Here is a 16,803-nt window from a genome sequence, read left to right as displayed (position 1 = left end):
CATACGGTAGGTGCTCAGAAAATATTTGCTAAAAGAATGAATAAGCCGTGGTTAATGAGAATACAACTAAGAAGAGGGGAAAAGGAAAGCCTCAGAGCAAATGAAATCATGATTATGAAGCCCAAGTTCCACACTTTTATTGGGATTGGGGGTTCAGGATTTCAGTCAGAGCCCAGAAACTTTAGTTTACATAAAGTTCTATGAAATGTATGTATCTAAGTTCCAACATCAAAGCAAATGATAAATAGCAAAGAAAAGTGATTTCATGCAAGAAGCAGGTTCACTGACAATCATGAGAAGTGGTAGTTGACAGATTGGAGTCAGTAGGAAGAGGTTACTTATGTCTGGTGTGCTTCGTTTTGCTAAGATAGAAAAAAGTGCCATACTTAGAAGATGTGTTTTTACCTCCTAATACATAGCTTAAAATAGTCCTTTTCGAAAACCTTGATGCTTAAAGTGGTGAACTTCATTTAGACACCTTCATGCAGATTCCTCACTACCCAGGCTGGAAAATGTGATATAAGAAATATGATTGTTCTTAGCACAGTTCTGCTGCTTGTTTTCTCCTGATCTGAGGATGGGAATAAATTGCCTACAGTTTCACTGAAGACAGGAACCAGAGCTTCCATTGTCTTCCTTAGCACCCTCGTTCCTCTAACTCACCCCCAAGTTGACTCTTGCCTTTTGGATTTTCCTCACTGCCTCTTCACAAGGACCATCTGCAGGATTGCCCTCTAGTTTACAAAGCCCTTGTTTCTGTCTAATACACCATGTGAACCTTCACTGGGGTTTGTTTGCCAATCGAGCAAATTGAAACCATTCCTTTGTGACCTACTGGGCAAGACAGTAGGCCTGAAAGGGAATGAAGAAGCATGTCTGAATTCATTCCTCCCCAGTAATGTTCCCTGGGCTTTGGCACCCAGAACCTGAAGCCCAGCCAGCCTGAAAGCATGGACAGAGTCCAAGACCCAAACAGGGAGACCTGGGGTGGGTGCTGTGAGTCAACAATCTAGGGATGCAGCCAAGGTTCAGAACCTCAAGGCACAGTTAACAGAGCCAACATACAAAATACAAATGAGTGACTTCAGTAGAAGCACAGGGAGGAGGGAGATAGAGTAGGTATGGGACGAAACCTGGGAAAGGCAAAGTTGCAGCATCCCCAGGACTAAGAGCAAGGTCTAAAGGCAAGTGGAATCATAACATCCCATTGATCAGAATTCTGCATGCCCAGCTGCAGTCAGTTCATGTCTACTTCCATGAAAACTCCAGAATTTCATCTGCCAAACACTCTTCTTGCTCTCCATAAGCTTTATGAGGGACCTCAGCAATTCTCATGGCTTCTCCCACCATCTCTGTGTAGCTTACTTTGCCATTTTGAAGAACAGTGGGAAACATGTAGAATTTGGCATTAGGGGACCTGAATTCTAGCCCCAGCTCTATTAGTTCCTGACTGTGTGATATTAGGCAAGTCATTTAATTTCTGTGGGACTCAGTTGCCTCAGCTGGGAAGTAGAAAAAATAATGTCTACCTCATAGAATTGGGTTAACGATAAAATAAAATCATGATGATGAAGATGCTTGTAAAACACAGAGCTATATAATATCACTCATAATATTAATAAGTCAATCTCTAACCTAGACTTCTATCCTAAACGCAAGCCTCATATATTCAACTGCCTCCTGGAAATTTCCCACAGACACCTCAGAGTCAACATATCCCAAACTAGAGGCATTATGGGGCAACGCCTGAAATTTGAAGGTCCTCATAGGCTGAACCCTTCCTCACCACCCACATCCAATCTATCACCAATTACCAGGCTAAGACTAATACCTGAAGGACTTTCAACCCTTTCTCTACAACTCCTCTGCCCTGACCTAGGCCATGTTCTCAGTATTTCTGTCCTGTAATATTGCAACAGCATCTTAAGGGATACAGCTACCTCTGGTCTCATCCATCACCTCCCCAAATCTGTGTTTGCCATCACGGCCATACAAGTCTTTCAAAAACATAAATCTGACCATGTCAAACTCCTCTGCTTAAATCATTCAATGGCCCCTATTAGAGAAAACCTAGTCTTACCACCATGGCCCTAGAGATAACATGCCAACTTCACTTCCTACACTATCCCTCTAAGTATCCAATGTTCTCACCACTCGTAATAGAAGCATCCTAAACATATCATGTCCTCTCAAACCTTGTTGACCCTTTTCAATTCTGATATACCCTCAACCTTATCATGGAATTAGATCCTTCTTAGAGTTGTGGGACTTTATAGTCAATTGGACATCAAGTGCTCCCCTGAGATAGCTTTCTTCAACTTCCATTGTTTTTTCCCAATATAGCCTCACACAGAAGGCTATTGGAATATCTTCAGTCCTAAGAGAGCATAGGGAGTGGACAGAACTCTGGGTTAATTGTCAGTTGACTTTAGGCCCAGCTCTTATTCTAGTTCAAGTTCTTCCTCGAAAGAAAAGAGCAAACATAGACAGCATTGTGTTGTCTTTGAGATGGTCCTCAAAGACCACACAATTGAATTAAGCAATACAATAACTTAATTGCTTACTGAATTAAGCAATCTAGTAACTCACATACCTCTGGACTTCCTTTAATAAATGTTTTTGTTGTCTGAGTCAATCTAAGTAAAGATTTTCATTACTTGCAGCTAAAGTATTTGGAACTGTATGTACACTAAGTGTAAACAGGCTCTGAGTAAAGTCCTAAGGGCTTGCCTATGAAAAATTGGCAGAAGCCTTAGTGTTGACTCTGGGACATTCAGATGAGTGTGATGTCTCTAAACTATTGGCTAATCTTTGGTCCAAATAGTATCATAAGTGTTAGGATAATGTGTCACCTACTTAGTTTTAGTGTGTGTGAAAATGATTACTGAATGCCACAGAGTGGATACCTATAGAGGGGGAGATCAAACCATGCCTGCCCATGTGGGCAGGGCAAAACAGTAGTAGGGACAGGCTCTCTAATTTCAAGTTTAAATGTTCTGTCCTGGACAACTTAGGGTTGAAAAGAAAGGAGAGTCTGATTGGCCCCTCTACCTTCTTTCAGGAAATTCTTTACTTATCATATCAAAGGACTTCTTTGCTATAGAACTAGTCTAAAAGTGACACAGGCTGCCCTGTGAGTACTGGGCTCCCCATCCCTGGTTCAGTCTAAAGTTGAATGCCCCACTTGTGAGGGAGACTATAACAGATATTCCTATTTCAAGAGGAAGTTAGGACCAGTTTCATCAAATCATTTATAGTTCCTTCCAAATCCTGATTCCTCTTGTAGTCCATCATACTAGACTCTTAGAGATAAAAACATATTATTTTTTCCTGTTAAAATTGCCCATAGAAATAGGAAGCCTCAAATTTATCTAGCCCACCTCAGAGCGCTTTCTATTATATACAAGAGCACTAGCCCTAATAATTTTAGAACCGAGGCCCAACCAATGATGTTATAGGTGATGCATCAGAAAAGAGAGAACACCTGCTCTTTACAAAGGCCTTTTTACATTGAAAGTACATACTTCCTTGGTGAATTCACCTCTCAATCTGTTGGAACAAATCTTTTGTAGAACAGGTTGCTTTGCATTGTAGATTCAATGGTGAAGCTTCCATCCAAGGAGGCTCCCAGAGCACTTGACCAAGCCCAACAATCCCAACTGTTACAAATGATTGGCAGCCGGGCCCAGCAGGCATTATGAAATTGTTAATCGGTTTTCCACAGGTTTGGGAGGAGAAATGCCTTTCATTAAATAAGCTACATTTGTCCAGAGCACCAGGGAAAATGTGCTCCTCCTGGGAATTCCAACAAGAGACTCCCTAACCTACAAAAAGGCAAGGAAGTGTGTCTGCTGAGGAAGGGCAAGGGAACCACAGACTCTTCCATCTAAGTGCCTAGCTCCATCCCCACCAGGAAACCACCCTACTCCCAATTGTTGCTGAAGCATTTGTTTGTTTCCTTGGGAACTTTGATAGTCGGGAAAATCTTACTTAGAGCTGGGGTGAAGAAATATAGCTCCTCAGGGCTATTCGTGCTCAGAAGCCCTGTCCCCTGAACATCAGGCTTGGGAAAATAGGCAAGCCAGTAAACCATCGAGACTGTTGCAAAGTCCTGCAGTGCTGAAGGATGAGTCATCTGCTTTTACCACCACTTGAAATAAATGATAATGGCTTGGCAGCCTCTCATATATTAATAGCCTTGTCATTTTACCTTCCTCCTGCTCCCTTTATTTCTCACTGGAATTAGAAATGGCAAAAATGGTTTCAGAGCTGATTGCCCTGATTTTCCAAGTTGCCCAGAAAGCCCAGGACATTCCCTGCACCCTTGCCAGATTGACACTCCACTGTTTTTATCCTATAGTCATTCTTGGCTATATTACCAACTTTAACTGCTTCATGCCATTTCATACTGGAAATTATCAGATTTGTTTGCTTGTCTGTGTATTGCATGTTTCCTTGCATAACAATGTAAGCTTCATGAAGGCAGGGAATTGTCTGGCTTGTCACTGTATCCCTAGCACCCAGAACAGCATTTTGAGAAAGGAGAGGGGACGCTGGAAGTGTTGCCTCCTCTCTAAACAAAGAAGGATACACGAAGGGGGCAAGGGGTGGTAATGGAGGAAGGGTCTCATGAAGGGGAGAACAGAACTCTCCGTAACCAGGGGCTTTTTGATACAAATTAATACACACAAGTCTCTTGCACTCCTATAAATTAATGATGAAAAATCTGAAAGAGAAATTAAGGACATACTCCCATTTATTACTGCAACAAAAAGAATAGAATATCTAGTCATAAAACTACCTAAGGAGACAAAAGACCTGTATGCAGAAAACTCTAAGACACTGATGAAAGAAATTAAAGATGATACCAACAGATGGAGAGATATACCATGTTCTTGGATTGGAAGAATCAACATTGTGAAAATGACTATACTACCCAAAGCAATCTACAGATTCAATGCAATCCCTATCAAACTACCACAGGCATTTTTCACAGAACTAGAACAAAAAATTTCACAATTTGTATGGAAACACAAAAGACCCCGAATAGCCAAAACAATCTTGAGAATGAAAAACGGAGCTGGAGGAATCAGGCTCCCTGACTTCAGACTATACTACAAAGCTACAGTAATCAAGATAGTATGGTACTGGCACAAAAACAGAAAGATAGATCAATGGAACAGGATAGAAAGTCCAGAGATAAACCCACACACATATGCTCACCTTGTTTTTGATAAAGGATGCAAAAATATACAATGAAGAAAAGACAGCCTCTTAAATAAGTGGTGCTGGGAAAAGTGGACAGCTACATGTAAAATAATGAAATTAGAATACTCCCTAACACCATACACAAAAATAATCTCAAAATGGATTAAAGACCTAAATGTAAGGCCAGACACTATCAAACCCCTAGAGGAAAACATAGGCAGAACACTCTATGACATGAATCACAGCAAGATCCTTTTTGACCCATCTCCTAGAGAAATGGAAATAAAAACAAAAATAAACAAATGGGGCCTAATGAAACTTAAAAGCTTTTGCACAGCAAAGGAAACCATAAACAAGACCAAAAGACAACCCTCAGAATTGGAGAAAATATTTGCAAATGAAGCAACGGACAAAGGATTAATCTCCAAGATTTACAAGCAGCTCATGCAGCTCAATAACAAAAAAACAAACAACCCAATTCAAAAATGGGCAGAAGACCTAAATAGATATTTCTCCAAAGAAGATATACAGATTGCCAACAAACACATGAAAAAATGCTCAACATCATTAATCATTAGAGAAATGCAAATCAAAACTACATTGAGGTATCACCTCACACCAGTCTGAATGGCCATCATCAGAAAATCTGCAAACAATAAATACTGGAGAGGGTGTGGAGAAAAGGGAACACTCTTGCACTGCTGGTGGGAATGTAAATTGATACAGCCACTATGGAGAACAGTATGGAGGTTCCTTAAAAAACTAAAAATAGAACTACCATATGACCCAGCAATCCCACTACTGGGCATATACCCTGAGAAAACCATAATTCGAAAAGAGTCATGTACCACAATGTTCATTGCAGCTCTATTTACAATAGCCAGGAGATGGAAGCAACCTAAGTGTCCATCATCGGATGAATGGATAAAGAAGATGTGGCACATATATACAATGGAATATTACTGAGCCATAAAAAGAAACAAAATTGAGCTATTTGTAGTGAGGTGGATGGACCTAGAGTCTGTCATACAGAGTGAAGTAAGTCAGAAAGAGAAAAACATGCTAACACATATATATATAGAATCTAAGAAAAAAAAAGGTCATGAAGAACCTAGGGGTAAGATGGGAATAAAGACACAGACCTACTAGAGCACGGACTTGAGGACATGGGGAGGGGGAAGGGTAAGCTGTGATAAAGTGAGAGAGTGGCATGGACATATATATACTACCAAACGTGAACTAGATAGCTAGTGGGAAGCAGCCACATAGCACAGGGAGATCAGCTCGGTGCTTTGTGACCACCTAGAGGGTGGGATAGGGAGTGTGGGAGGGAGGGAGATGCAAGTGGGAAGAGATATGGGAACATACATATATGTATAAATGATTCACTTTGTTATAAGGCAGAAACTAACACACCACTGTAAAGCAATTATACTCCAATAAAGATGTTAAAAAAATGAATGAGACAAACATTAAGAAGAACAGAATATGACAAAAACTGGTTAGAACCTACTGGGCCCAAGATGGCGGAAGATTCCACTGCTGGTTGGCCTTGAGACTCATTATATGCTCATTGGAATACATTAGTATGCTAAATGACACACCCACAGTCACCATGACAGTTCTGAGGCTGACCAAAAAGTCCAAAAAGTGAATGGTGCCCCAACTCCTGGAAATCCTCACCCCTTCTCCAAGATAGAATAATCCTCCCACTTGTTACCCTATGATATTACCCAGCATGTAAAAGCTAACCACCCCCATACCTCAGGGCTCTCTCACTTTCCAAAGAGATGACGCCATGCCCTGGGGCCGCCTCTTGCCTTCTGAGACAGCCCACACTCTGTCTATGGAGGTGTGTATCTCTCTAAATAAATCTTCTTTCACTTTACTATGGCTCACTCTTGAATTCTTTCCTGCTTGAAGCCAAGGACCCTCACTTGGCAGCCGATCCCAGGGACTCTCTCAAGACCTGGGATGTGACCCTCATCTCATGCCCCATTTTTTCCTATAACAGTTCTTTCTCCAGCTTGCCTCCCCCAATGTCCCAGGTATCTTGATCTTGCTGCAAGCCCAGATACTTAACAAGCTAAGAGTCTTGCACAACTTCTCGGGGCTTGTATTTTTCACTTGGCCTAACAGGAAAAGCACATTGTGCATGTGGTACAGTTTGGGCCAACCTAGGGCAGGAATACAAAGACTTTTTGACCAGAAGCTCTGGTTTTACCACTGAACCACGTTTATAGCAGGGCATATGTGATTGGATGTTGGTTATTAAATGTGATTATTCACAACTGACAAAGGGGTTGCTCATAGCTATTCTGATGAATGGGTAGTTTGGTTTAGTGATGAAAATACAGCTACTATATTAGCTTTTTTGTTTATATCCAGCTTGAATATCAAATTGAAGAGAGACATATTTGGCGTACAAACAACCCAGGATAAAGTGGGCACGTGCACGTGGGTGTGCACATGCGTGCGCACACACACACACACATATCTAGACAGTAAATGTTAATGTTCTTGGAATATTAGAAAGTGAAATGCAAAATGCCAGAGTCTGTTCTCACTACCATGACTAAAAGCTCTTCCCCCTCCTGCCTTCTCTATTTCTGTTCACCACCCTGGTCACCTGGGGATGACCTTATGTCTTCTCCAGCAACACTCCTTCCTTTGCCTCCTCCCCTACTCCATCTAATGAGCCATCAATTGTGTCAATTAATTCTCCCCCACAGTGCTCCCTCCCTTCTAACCATTCATGTGGCTCTGATCTCATTCAGATCCTTATAACTCCTTTTTCTAAGAGAAAGGAGGTTTCAGTCTATTCTTCCTGCAAACACTCTTGCCTGCCTGCACCAGAGGGATCTTCTTTTTTTTTTTTTAACATCCTTATTGGAGTATAATTGCTTTACAATGGTGTGTTAGTTTCTGCTTTATAACAAAGGGAATCAGCTACACATATACATATATCCCCATATCTCCTCCCTCTTGCGTCTCCCTCCCACCCTCCCTATCCCACCCCTCTAGGTGGTCACAAAGCACCGAGCTGATCTCCCTGTGCTATGTGGCTGCTTCCCACTAGCTATCTATTTTACGTTTGGTAGTGTATATATGTCCATGCCACTCTCTCACTTTGTCCCAGCTTACCCTTCCCCCTCCCCATGTCCTCAAGTCCATTCTCTAGTTGGTCTGCGTCTTTATTCCTGTCTTGCCCCTAGGTTCTTCATGACCTTTTTTTTTTTTTAGATTCCATATATATGTGTTAGCATACGGTATTTGTTTTTCTCTTTCTGACTTACTTCACTCTGTATGACAGAGTCTAAGTCCATCCACCTCACTACAAATAACTCAATTTCGTTCCTTTTTATGGCTGAGTAATATTCCATTGTATGTATGTGCCACATCTTCTTTATCCATTCATCTGTTGATGGACACTTAGGTTGCTTCCATGTCCTGGTTATTGTGAAGAGTGCTGCAATGAACACTGTGGTACATGACTCTTTTTGAATGATGGTTTTCTCCGTGTATATGCCCAGTAGTGGGATTGCTGGGATCTTCCTGAAGAACAGTTCTGACATGCAGTGTCCCTTTTCAAAACTCTTCTGTACCTTCCCCTTTGCCTACAAGATCAAGTGCAAGTTCTTGGCTTGGAATTCAAGGCCCAGCATTAGCCTATTCAGCCTCCCACTCCAGCTTTCTCTCGCACAAACTCCTCCTTATTCTCTATTAAGCACCACGCATTTCTGATTTCAGCACCTTGGCTGGATCTCTGCTTGGAATGCCCATCTGTGAACCCCTGCCTGTAAGACCCATGTATGGCTGCAAGGTTCAAGTCCATATGAAGGGCAGGATCCTCCTACCTACACACAGCTTCCAGGACTGCCCAGTCAGATGGAGGCCCATCTTCCTAGAAACTCCAGGGCAATCATGACTTCCTAACTTGTGCTAGTAATTTCTGAGAGAAATCCCCTCTCCTGTCTTGAAACACATGTGAGAGCCAAGAATTGCGTTTGAGGCCTTACTGTATATTCATCCATCACCAAGTCCAGGGCCTGGCATAGACAAGCACTTGGGAAGTACTCAGAGAACCACAACACAGTAAAAAGGCCTTGCCTTTTGGAAGGCTCCAGAGTTTGCAAAGGTTCTTGCAGTCATCCAGTGGATGAGGTTTATAAGGAAGATGGCAAAGTGTGATTAATCTCAAGCCTTAAGAGAAAGCTGCCCTGGGGGTGTCATCTGATGAGAAAGCTGTAACCATCTGCCTCTTTTGGTGCCTGGATTCAGTCACTCATTCAGCAAATATAATTTGCCAGTCATTGGGCACTGCACTCAACCCAGGGGAATACAGGTAAATCAGACAAACCATCTCCTGGAGCTCCAGTGTCAGTAGAGAAAAAGACATTCATCTAAGACAGTTCAAGTCCAAGGCTGGCTACAGTAAGTGCAGAATCGCCTCTCTCTGCAGCAGTCTGGTGCTGGGCAAAAAGGCAGATTTCTCTTTCTAGTAGGCTCAGGAATGCTCTGCATTTGCCTGTTCCCTGCTCTGTAGCATGTTTACCTAGGGCAAGAGTGGCTCCTAACTTGCAGGGCCCAGGGAAAAATAAAAATTCAGGGCCACTTGTTCAAAAATTATTAAGAATTTCAAGAAAATAACAGCAAAGCATTAAACAAAGCATGGGGGCACCTCTGTGTGCAGGGCCATGTCGAGCTGAAAAGGCCACATGCCCATGAGGCTGGCCCTGCCACACAGCTGGGAAGCATATACACAGGAGGCCTGAATGTGTCCTGCAGTCTTTTCTTCTCTCTTGCACAGTCTGAACGGAGCCAGATCTCAGTGAACTCAGTGGCACTTAGACACACACAGCTGCACACAGGCCGGTAACAAATTTTTGTTGGGTGCCCACTGTGTGCCCAAAACTCATCTTAAGTTTCAGGGATATGGTGAAAAATCCAGACAGACACGTTGTTTGGTTTTGTTTTCTTTTCTTTTTTGTTACTGAGCTTGCTCCATAAACGAGCTCACAAAGAAATGCCCAAGAAAATCATCAGTTAGTGAGCAGTGTTGTGAATATGACAAAGCAGAGTGATGAGATGGGGGTGGGGTGATGGAGAGGGTGTATTAGATTAGCGTGGTACAGCAAAGCCTCTGCAGGGAGCCGTCCTGGGGGCTGGGATGCACACAGCCCGTTCTAGAGCAACAGGTGAGGATGCTGCTAGTGTTTGGCATCAGCTTGACAGGCAAATCTCTGCAATCCCTTCCCCTCTGACGTGAATCATGAGGGTCTAGGCAAGAAAGATGAAGTCCGAGGATGCTTGAGACTTGAGATGTCCCCCCTGAATGGGGCCACTGACCCCTGCACCCCACCTCCACCCCTAGTGCCTTCTCACTTCTGGCATCACCAGGAGCCAGAAAGATATAGGCAGCCAATATTGGAAAGAGGATTTCCAAGGTCCCTCCACCTCAGGTGGTCCCTCTCACACCCAGGCCCCTGGACTGAACTGTGAGCCACATTGTGTCATTGTTTCCTTTGGGATCAGAGAAAGTCCTACCCTGAATGCCTTGGGCTGGTCCTCTGTTGGTGGGTCCTCCCCCACCCCTAAATACCTGGGGAAATGGCCTGTGTGGTAACTCAGATCAGAGCTTCCTGGGGAGACTCCCAAGTCTCTTTTTTTCCTCTGTGCCAAGGAAGATGCTAAGTTACTCAGCTTCCTTTGGATGCCAAAGGATGTGCTCTGAAGGACTGGAAGGTGTGTAGTGAGGGTGGGGGAAATCTCAGAGGTCAGGGGACTTGGGAAAGTGATGAGATGCAACAGGTGGTGGGGGGAGCCAAGGGCTGGAAGCCACAGTCTGACCCCAATGCGCACCAGCGGGCTGAGGGAGTCGCAACCCCCCACCTTGCCCCTGCCAGGCCCAGTCTGCAGCCTCTCTCCCAGCCGCAGCGGCGGGCCGCCGGTTTCCCCGCCTGGGGCCCGCACACCGCAGGCTCGCCTCTTCCTCCCTCCCCCGCGTCCCCCGCTCCTGGCTGTCTGGCAGCGCTGCGGTGGTGGCGGCGGGGGGCGGGGGGCCTTGGCGACAGGGCTCCTTCCTCCTCTCCCTCCTCCCTACGCCCGCCGGAGCCTACCCCTCCCTCCGCAGCAGCAAACACGTCGTCGGAGATTTCCATCGGGGCTTAGGGGGCGGGGCCAGGATGGGGGGCGTGGGGCGGGGCAAGTGGGAGGAGTGAAAGTTGGAGCCCAACAAAACCCTCCACACTGCGCTCAGTGCGGCCAGACCTTGCGCAGCGACCTCCGCACAGGTGGTCGCGCCGGTCCCTGCCACGATGTTGACCAAAGTTCTCCTGATCCTACTGGGCACGTTCATAATCCTTCCGTCGAGGTAAGTCTCCAACCCAGGACTCAGGATCCCTCCGAGCCCAGCTCCCTCTCTCCGGGAGCGAGGCCGGCTCCTGAGACCCCCGCACCCCGTGTTCCTCGAGCCCCGCGCCCGCTCTGCCCCTGGCCCTCGCACGGTCTAGCCTGGTCCCGCGTCCCCTCGACGCGCGCGGCAAGCCTCCGCACCGCTTCCCCTAGGACGAGCTCCCTGGGCCCCTGAAGGGGCTCCCAGGAAGGAAGACAGGACGCCTGTCACCTGGCCGCTCCTGTCCCCCCTCCCTCTACTCCTCGGGACTCCCGCTCTCCAAACCACCGCGGCGGCCGGGGAACGAGAGAGCACGTCCCTCCCTTTCTGAGCCTTTCGAGGCAAGAGGCGAGCGGCCAGGGCAGGCTCGCGCTTCTGGGGACTGGGGGGACTGGGGGACTTTGGGAAGGTGGCGCCCAGAAAGTCGTGCGGGCAGTGGGTGGAAACTGCGCTTGAAATGTTTGAGTGTTGACTAGTCTGTCCTCTCGTTCAAAAAAAAAAAATATATATATATATATATATATATTTTTTTTTCCTGAGCGCCTAGTGAGTACCAGGCACTGTGCCAGACAACTCTGACTTTACTTACTTCCCTTCCCACCACTCCTCTTGGTGCCAGTCCCAGGCAGGAGCCCTGGTTTAGTCTAAGAGTTCCCACCCCAGCTGTCCACCTCATCCCCCCTCTGCTGCCAGCTTCTCTCTTCCGCCCTTATCTCCCCAGACACCCTGCTGGGTCTTGCGCAGATGGGAGCCAGAGGCCAGAAATGGTAATCTCTTAGGTCTGTGATTTGGGTCCTGCATTTCAATACCTCTCCGCTTTTCCAAAGACTAGCAGCAGGTTTCCCCTGAGCAGCCAGCTTCCCTTACACCTTCTTCTGGCCCTGGGACTTTGCCAGGAAGGTTGTCCCCTGCATTTCTGGCTTTTGAGGGTGGAAGATGACTGCTTCATATTTTTGAGATGATTTCCCATTGGGCACAAGCTGTCACAAGTTCCTAAGCTTCCTGATCTTTCCAGCATTCTAGAAGCCTCCATGTCACTGGATTTGTCTTGCTTTTCTGTTTTGGGGAGGGAGAGAGGGGAGATGGATTCTCTCCCCACCCCAAAATGCTTTAGCTCCTCAAGGGAGGGGCTGTGGGGCTCCCTGCTGACTCATCGGTGCACTGGGGAGTGGAGGGGCTGGCCTCATCAGGGGGCTTGGTAAATATTTCTGAATGCGTGCTAGGAATTTCCAGTCATCCACATCACTCCAGATGTGAATTGGACTGGTTGGGAGAAGATGACATGGTGACTGGTTAGGGCAAAAGAGGGGTCTGTGGTGCAGAATGAGGGAGAGGGAGCAGAGAGGAAAACAGCAGAGAAGAGGGGCTGTTGTGATGGAAACTAACCTTCCAGCCAGGGGGAAGGGCTGCAGTAACTGACGTTCAGACACTGTCAGCAGGGCAACCTGTGATGTCATTAAAGAGCTGGGGAGGTGGCAGCGGGGTGTGCTGGCAAGGGCCACCTTGAACCACCTCCCTCTGGTCCAGGCTCAGCTTAAAATCACTTGTGTGGGCACAGCCCCTCCCCCCATTTGGGCCTCAGTTTCTCTATCTGTAAGGCGAAAAAGAGGACTGATTTGGAAAAATACAATCCAGTGGCCCTTCTCATGGTCCCTTCCCTCTCCCTAGCTAGTTGACTGAGCATCCTCATGGGGGAGGGGTTGCAGAAATTCACCTCCATCTTAGATCATCACATCTAGAGGATTGTGGATGCCTGAAAAGCCCCCATGGAAAGATCCCACTAGTCCAGTGCATGAGTATTTTCACTTTTCTGTTATTTCTAGCTTTGAAAGTGGGCTTAATGGCTAGCTGAGGAAAGGTATACATTGTCAGCAGCCCCTTAACCCCAAGGATCCCAGGATGAGGGTGTTTTTGTTGTTGTTGTTGTTCATTTGAAATTTTTTTACTGACAAAAGCTATTTGTAGGATGACAGCAACCTCAAGACCCTCTGATCTCACTTTCATAGCAGACGTAGTCTGGGAGCAGAAAGGCTTCGGTGGTCTTAGGGCCTTTGCTTGTTTGTTTGCCTCTTGAACCTCGGGGTTTTGTTGTTGACTTTGGACTTCTGGGAGGGGGTCATTGCAGGCTCTTGGGTGGTCTTGGCTAACAGTGCCAGTCCTGATCATGCCTTGCTCCCATTCAAGTCACTCATTTTGCAGGGTGCCAGTTCCCTAGTTCTCCCTCCTCCCCTCCCATGGTGGCTGGCATGATCTACTCAGATGACTGGGGGAAAAGCCTCAGGGAAAGAGGACATCTCTGGATATGATATTTGGAAATGGAAACTGCTTTTCCCAAGCCCAGTTCTTCCCTTGCCCACAGTGGGAATTAGCCACTTCAGACATAAGAAATGGCATAGACTTGGCATATCTGTATGCCAGTTAAGCAATTCTAAGAGCTTGAAATACTGCAGGAAAACGCATTTTACTGCTCAAGTTGGCAGTTCCTTGGTCTGCAGTACAGAGACCATGCCCCCATCTCCTGCCTTGTTAACCCCTTATTTGCAGAAGCAAGTTGTCCAATTGCCTTTGTAAAAATAAAATCATTTTGGAAGTGTAACAGAATATAAAAGTGTAAAAATCAGGAGTAGATTTTCACAAAGTAAACATGCCCATGTAACCAGCACCTAGACCAGGAAATAGAACATTGCCAGTCCACTCCCCCACCCCTCAAAAGCTTCACCACATTCCCCCTCCAAGTACACCCTTCTCCCCAAAGGAAAACACTCTCCTGCCTTCCAACATCACAGATTAATTTTGATGATGGCTTTTTAAAAAGCTTTTAATTATAAATTTTTTTCAAAGACATATAACAGTAGAGTGAATCTCCATGTACCCATCACCAGCCTCATTAATTATCAACTCATAACCAGTCTTATTTTCTCTGTATCCCACCCACTCTCCATTTCCAGCTTAAATTCTTTTAAAGCAAATCTCAGACATCATATCATTTCATATGCAATTATTTTAGTATGTATTTCTAATCATAAGGACTTCAAAAACATAATAAAATACCACTATCACACCAAAATTTTTAGAATAACTTCTTCATGCTGAAGAAACTAACCAGTCAGTATTCAAATCTTCCTTATTGTGTCATAAATATATTTTTGTTGTGTTGTGTTTGTTTTGTTTTTTATGCTTTGCCTTTTAAAATCAGGATTCAAATAAGGTCCATATATTTGCAGATTTCAAAATACTTTTTATTGAATTAGAACATATATGCAGAAAAGTGCTCAGATCATAAGTGCACGGCTGATGAGTTGTCAGAAAATGATCACACTGGTATCAAGACACCCCCTGGTGCCCCCTTCCTCACTGCCTCCCAGCAAAGGTAGCATGGCCCTGATTTCTAACACCATCAGTGAGCTTCATACATTAGCAGATGGCTTTTTTAAGTTTTAAAAAATTTTTAGTTTAATTCTTTATATTATTTTTTGGCTGTGGTGCATGGCTGTGGCACTCAGGTTGGACTCCTGTTGACCATCTATTTCCTGAATGACAGTCTTTGTCTTTTCTCAGTGCTCAGAGCTTCCCCTACCCCCAGCCCCCAACTCCAATGCAATGGAGTATCCCAAAAGCAAAGAAATGCAGAATTTTCCCAGTGTCCTAGCCCCCGCTGGGAGAGTGCTGTGGCTTTCCTGAGCATTCCTCAGCAATCCTGGCCCTCTGCCTGCCCATTTGCTCCCAGGTGTCACTAGTCAGGCAGACTAAGACCAAGGCTGGTAATGGCAGCTGATTGGCCAGAGCTCATACACCAATACCCTCTTGATTTTACGTTAAAAATTCTTTTAAAATCTCAAACTTGCTTTTGTTATTGATTTTTTTAAAATAAAGTATGACCATAAAAAAAAGGATAGCATGGGAAGTTCCCAGAGAGCAGCAGCTTTAGAAGAAATTAACAAGAATAATCTGTTACTGGCTTTTAATTTACTGTTACCAGTCATTCTTTAACTATGCCCTGGGTTGCAGGCTTATTTTGGTTTGCTTCCGTCCCAAGAAGTACCAGCTGGGTCCCCTACAGAGCAGAGGACAGAGCTTCACTTGTTTGTTTTTATGTTCTAGGATTGAAGGACCTCATGTTGAATCAGAGAAGGGACCCTCTGCCAGTGATGATGATGTCTACGGCCCCAAACCCCAGGCTCCTGATAAGGAACTCCCCCCTGAAGAAATAAAGCCCACTGCTATTGATACCCATGACAGACTTGGCAAAATGCCAACAGCCACTGAAATCCTGGATGGTATCTTGAATAACTATGACTACAAACTGCGCCCTGGCATTGGCGGTGAGTAGCAGAACATAGTTCTCCCCCACCCCGGAGGGGAGGAGGATTGAGGGCCTAAGTGTGGAGAATGGGCCTGGGGTGTAGGTGATAGTGCCCTGCATGTGGGCAGGAACAACTTTTGCTGACCTGCCAGGTAAGAGATGTCAACTCTAGTCTCAGCAATGCCATTGACCTTGGTCTAGATTTTTCCCTTCTCTCACCCTCAGTTTGTCCAACTATAAAATGAGATGACTGGACTAGGTGATTGACCTTCGAGGTATGTTCAGCTCTTAACAGTCTATGAATTGGATCTTGCCATGAAAGAATAAAGAAAGAAATGGTATCGGATGTTGAAACCATGTAGTCCAACCCTTACCCCCTTTATTCCACACTGACCACACCCTCCCCTGCCCCATGCTTCTGTTTAACACTTACCTCTGCCACTTCTGCTTACTTTACAGAGAGGCCCACTGTGGTCACTGTTGAGCTCTCTGTCAACACCCTTGGGCCTATCTCTATCCTGGACATGGTGAGTACTGAGCTTTGATTATAGTGGGGCTTTCACATACTTGTTTTTTCTGTGTGTCTGTAACAAGAGTTTTTGGGGGGAGAGATTTTAACAAACATGGACTTGAGAAGGAGGCTGAAAGGAACAAGTCCCTTGCTGCCTGAAGAGGACCTTCAGAATCCTGACTGTATCTTCCTGTCTTTCATTCAAAATAAAAATAATAAAGCAACTTTAAACAACACAGTGGATTGCTCTTTTCTTCTGATAATGAATTTTTTTGGACGTAAGCCTGTAGTTACCAACTCTTCCTCTAGGAGTGTTTCTCTAATTTTGCCCTAGTTCCTTGTCTCCTTTTCTTTCTTTCCTTTTTTTTTTTTTTTTTTTTTTTTTTT

General features: G+C 45.1%; 1 protein-coding gene across 1 annotated transcript in view; it reads left to right on the top strand.

The window, feature by feature from the left end:
* Window positions 1-11,525: 11,525 nt before the first annotated feature.
* Window positions 11,526-16,803, top strand: part of GABRE (gamma-aminobutyric acid type A receptor subunit epsilon) — a 17,409-nt gene continuing 12,131 nt past the window's right edge. The window contains exons 1-3 of the mRNA XM_027098001.1: window positions 11,526-11,581; window positions 15,704-15,924; window positions 16,365-16,432. Coding sequence (XP_026953802.1) covers window positions 11,526-11,581; window positions 15,704-15,924; window positions 16,365-16,432 — 345 coding nt within the window. The remainder of the gene's footprint in view (window positions 11,582-15,703; window positions 15,925-16,364; window positions 16,433-16,803) is intronic.

The sequence above is a fragment of the Aethalodelphis obliquidens genome, unplaced genomic scaffold (assembly GCF_003676395.1).
Source record: "Aethalodelphis obliquidens isolate GAN/ISIS:26980383/991018 unplaced genomic scaffold, ASM367639v1 scaffold118, whole genome shotgun sequence".
Taxonomy (NCBI): Eukaryota; Metazoa; Chordata; class Mammalia; order Artiodactyla; family Delphinidae; genus Aethalodelphis; species Aethalodelphis obliquidens.
Note: the sequence above shows the minus strand (reverse complement) of the source record. Positions and strands in the feature narration are given on the sequence as shown.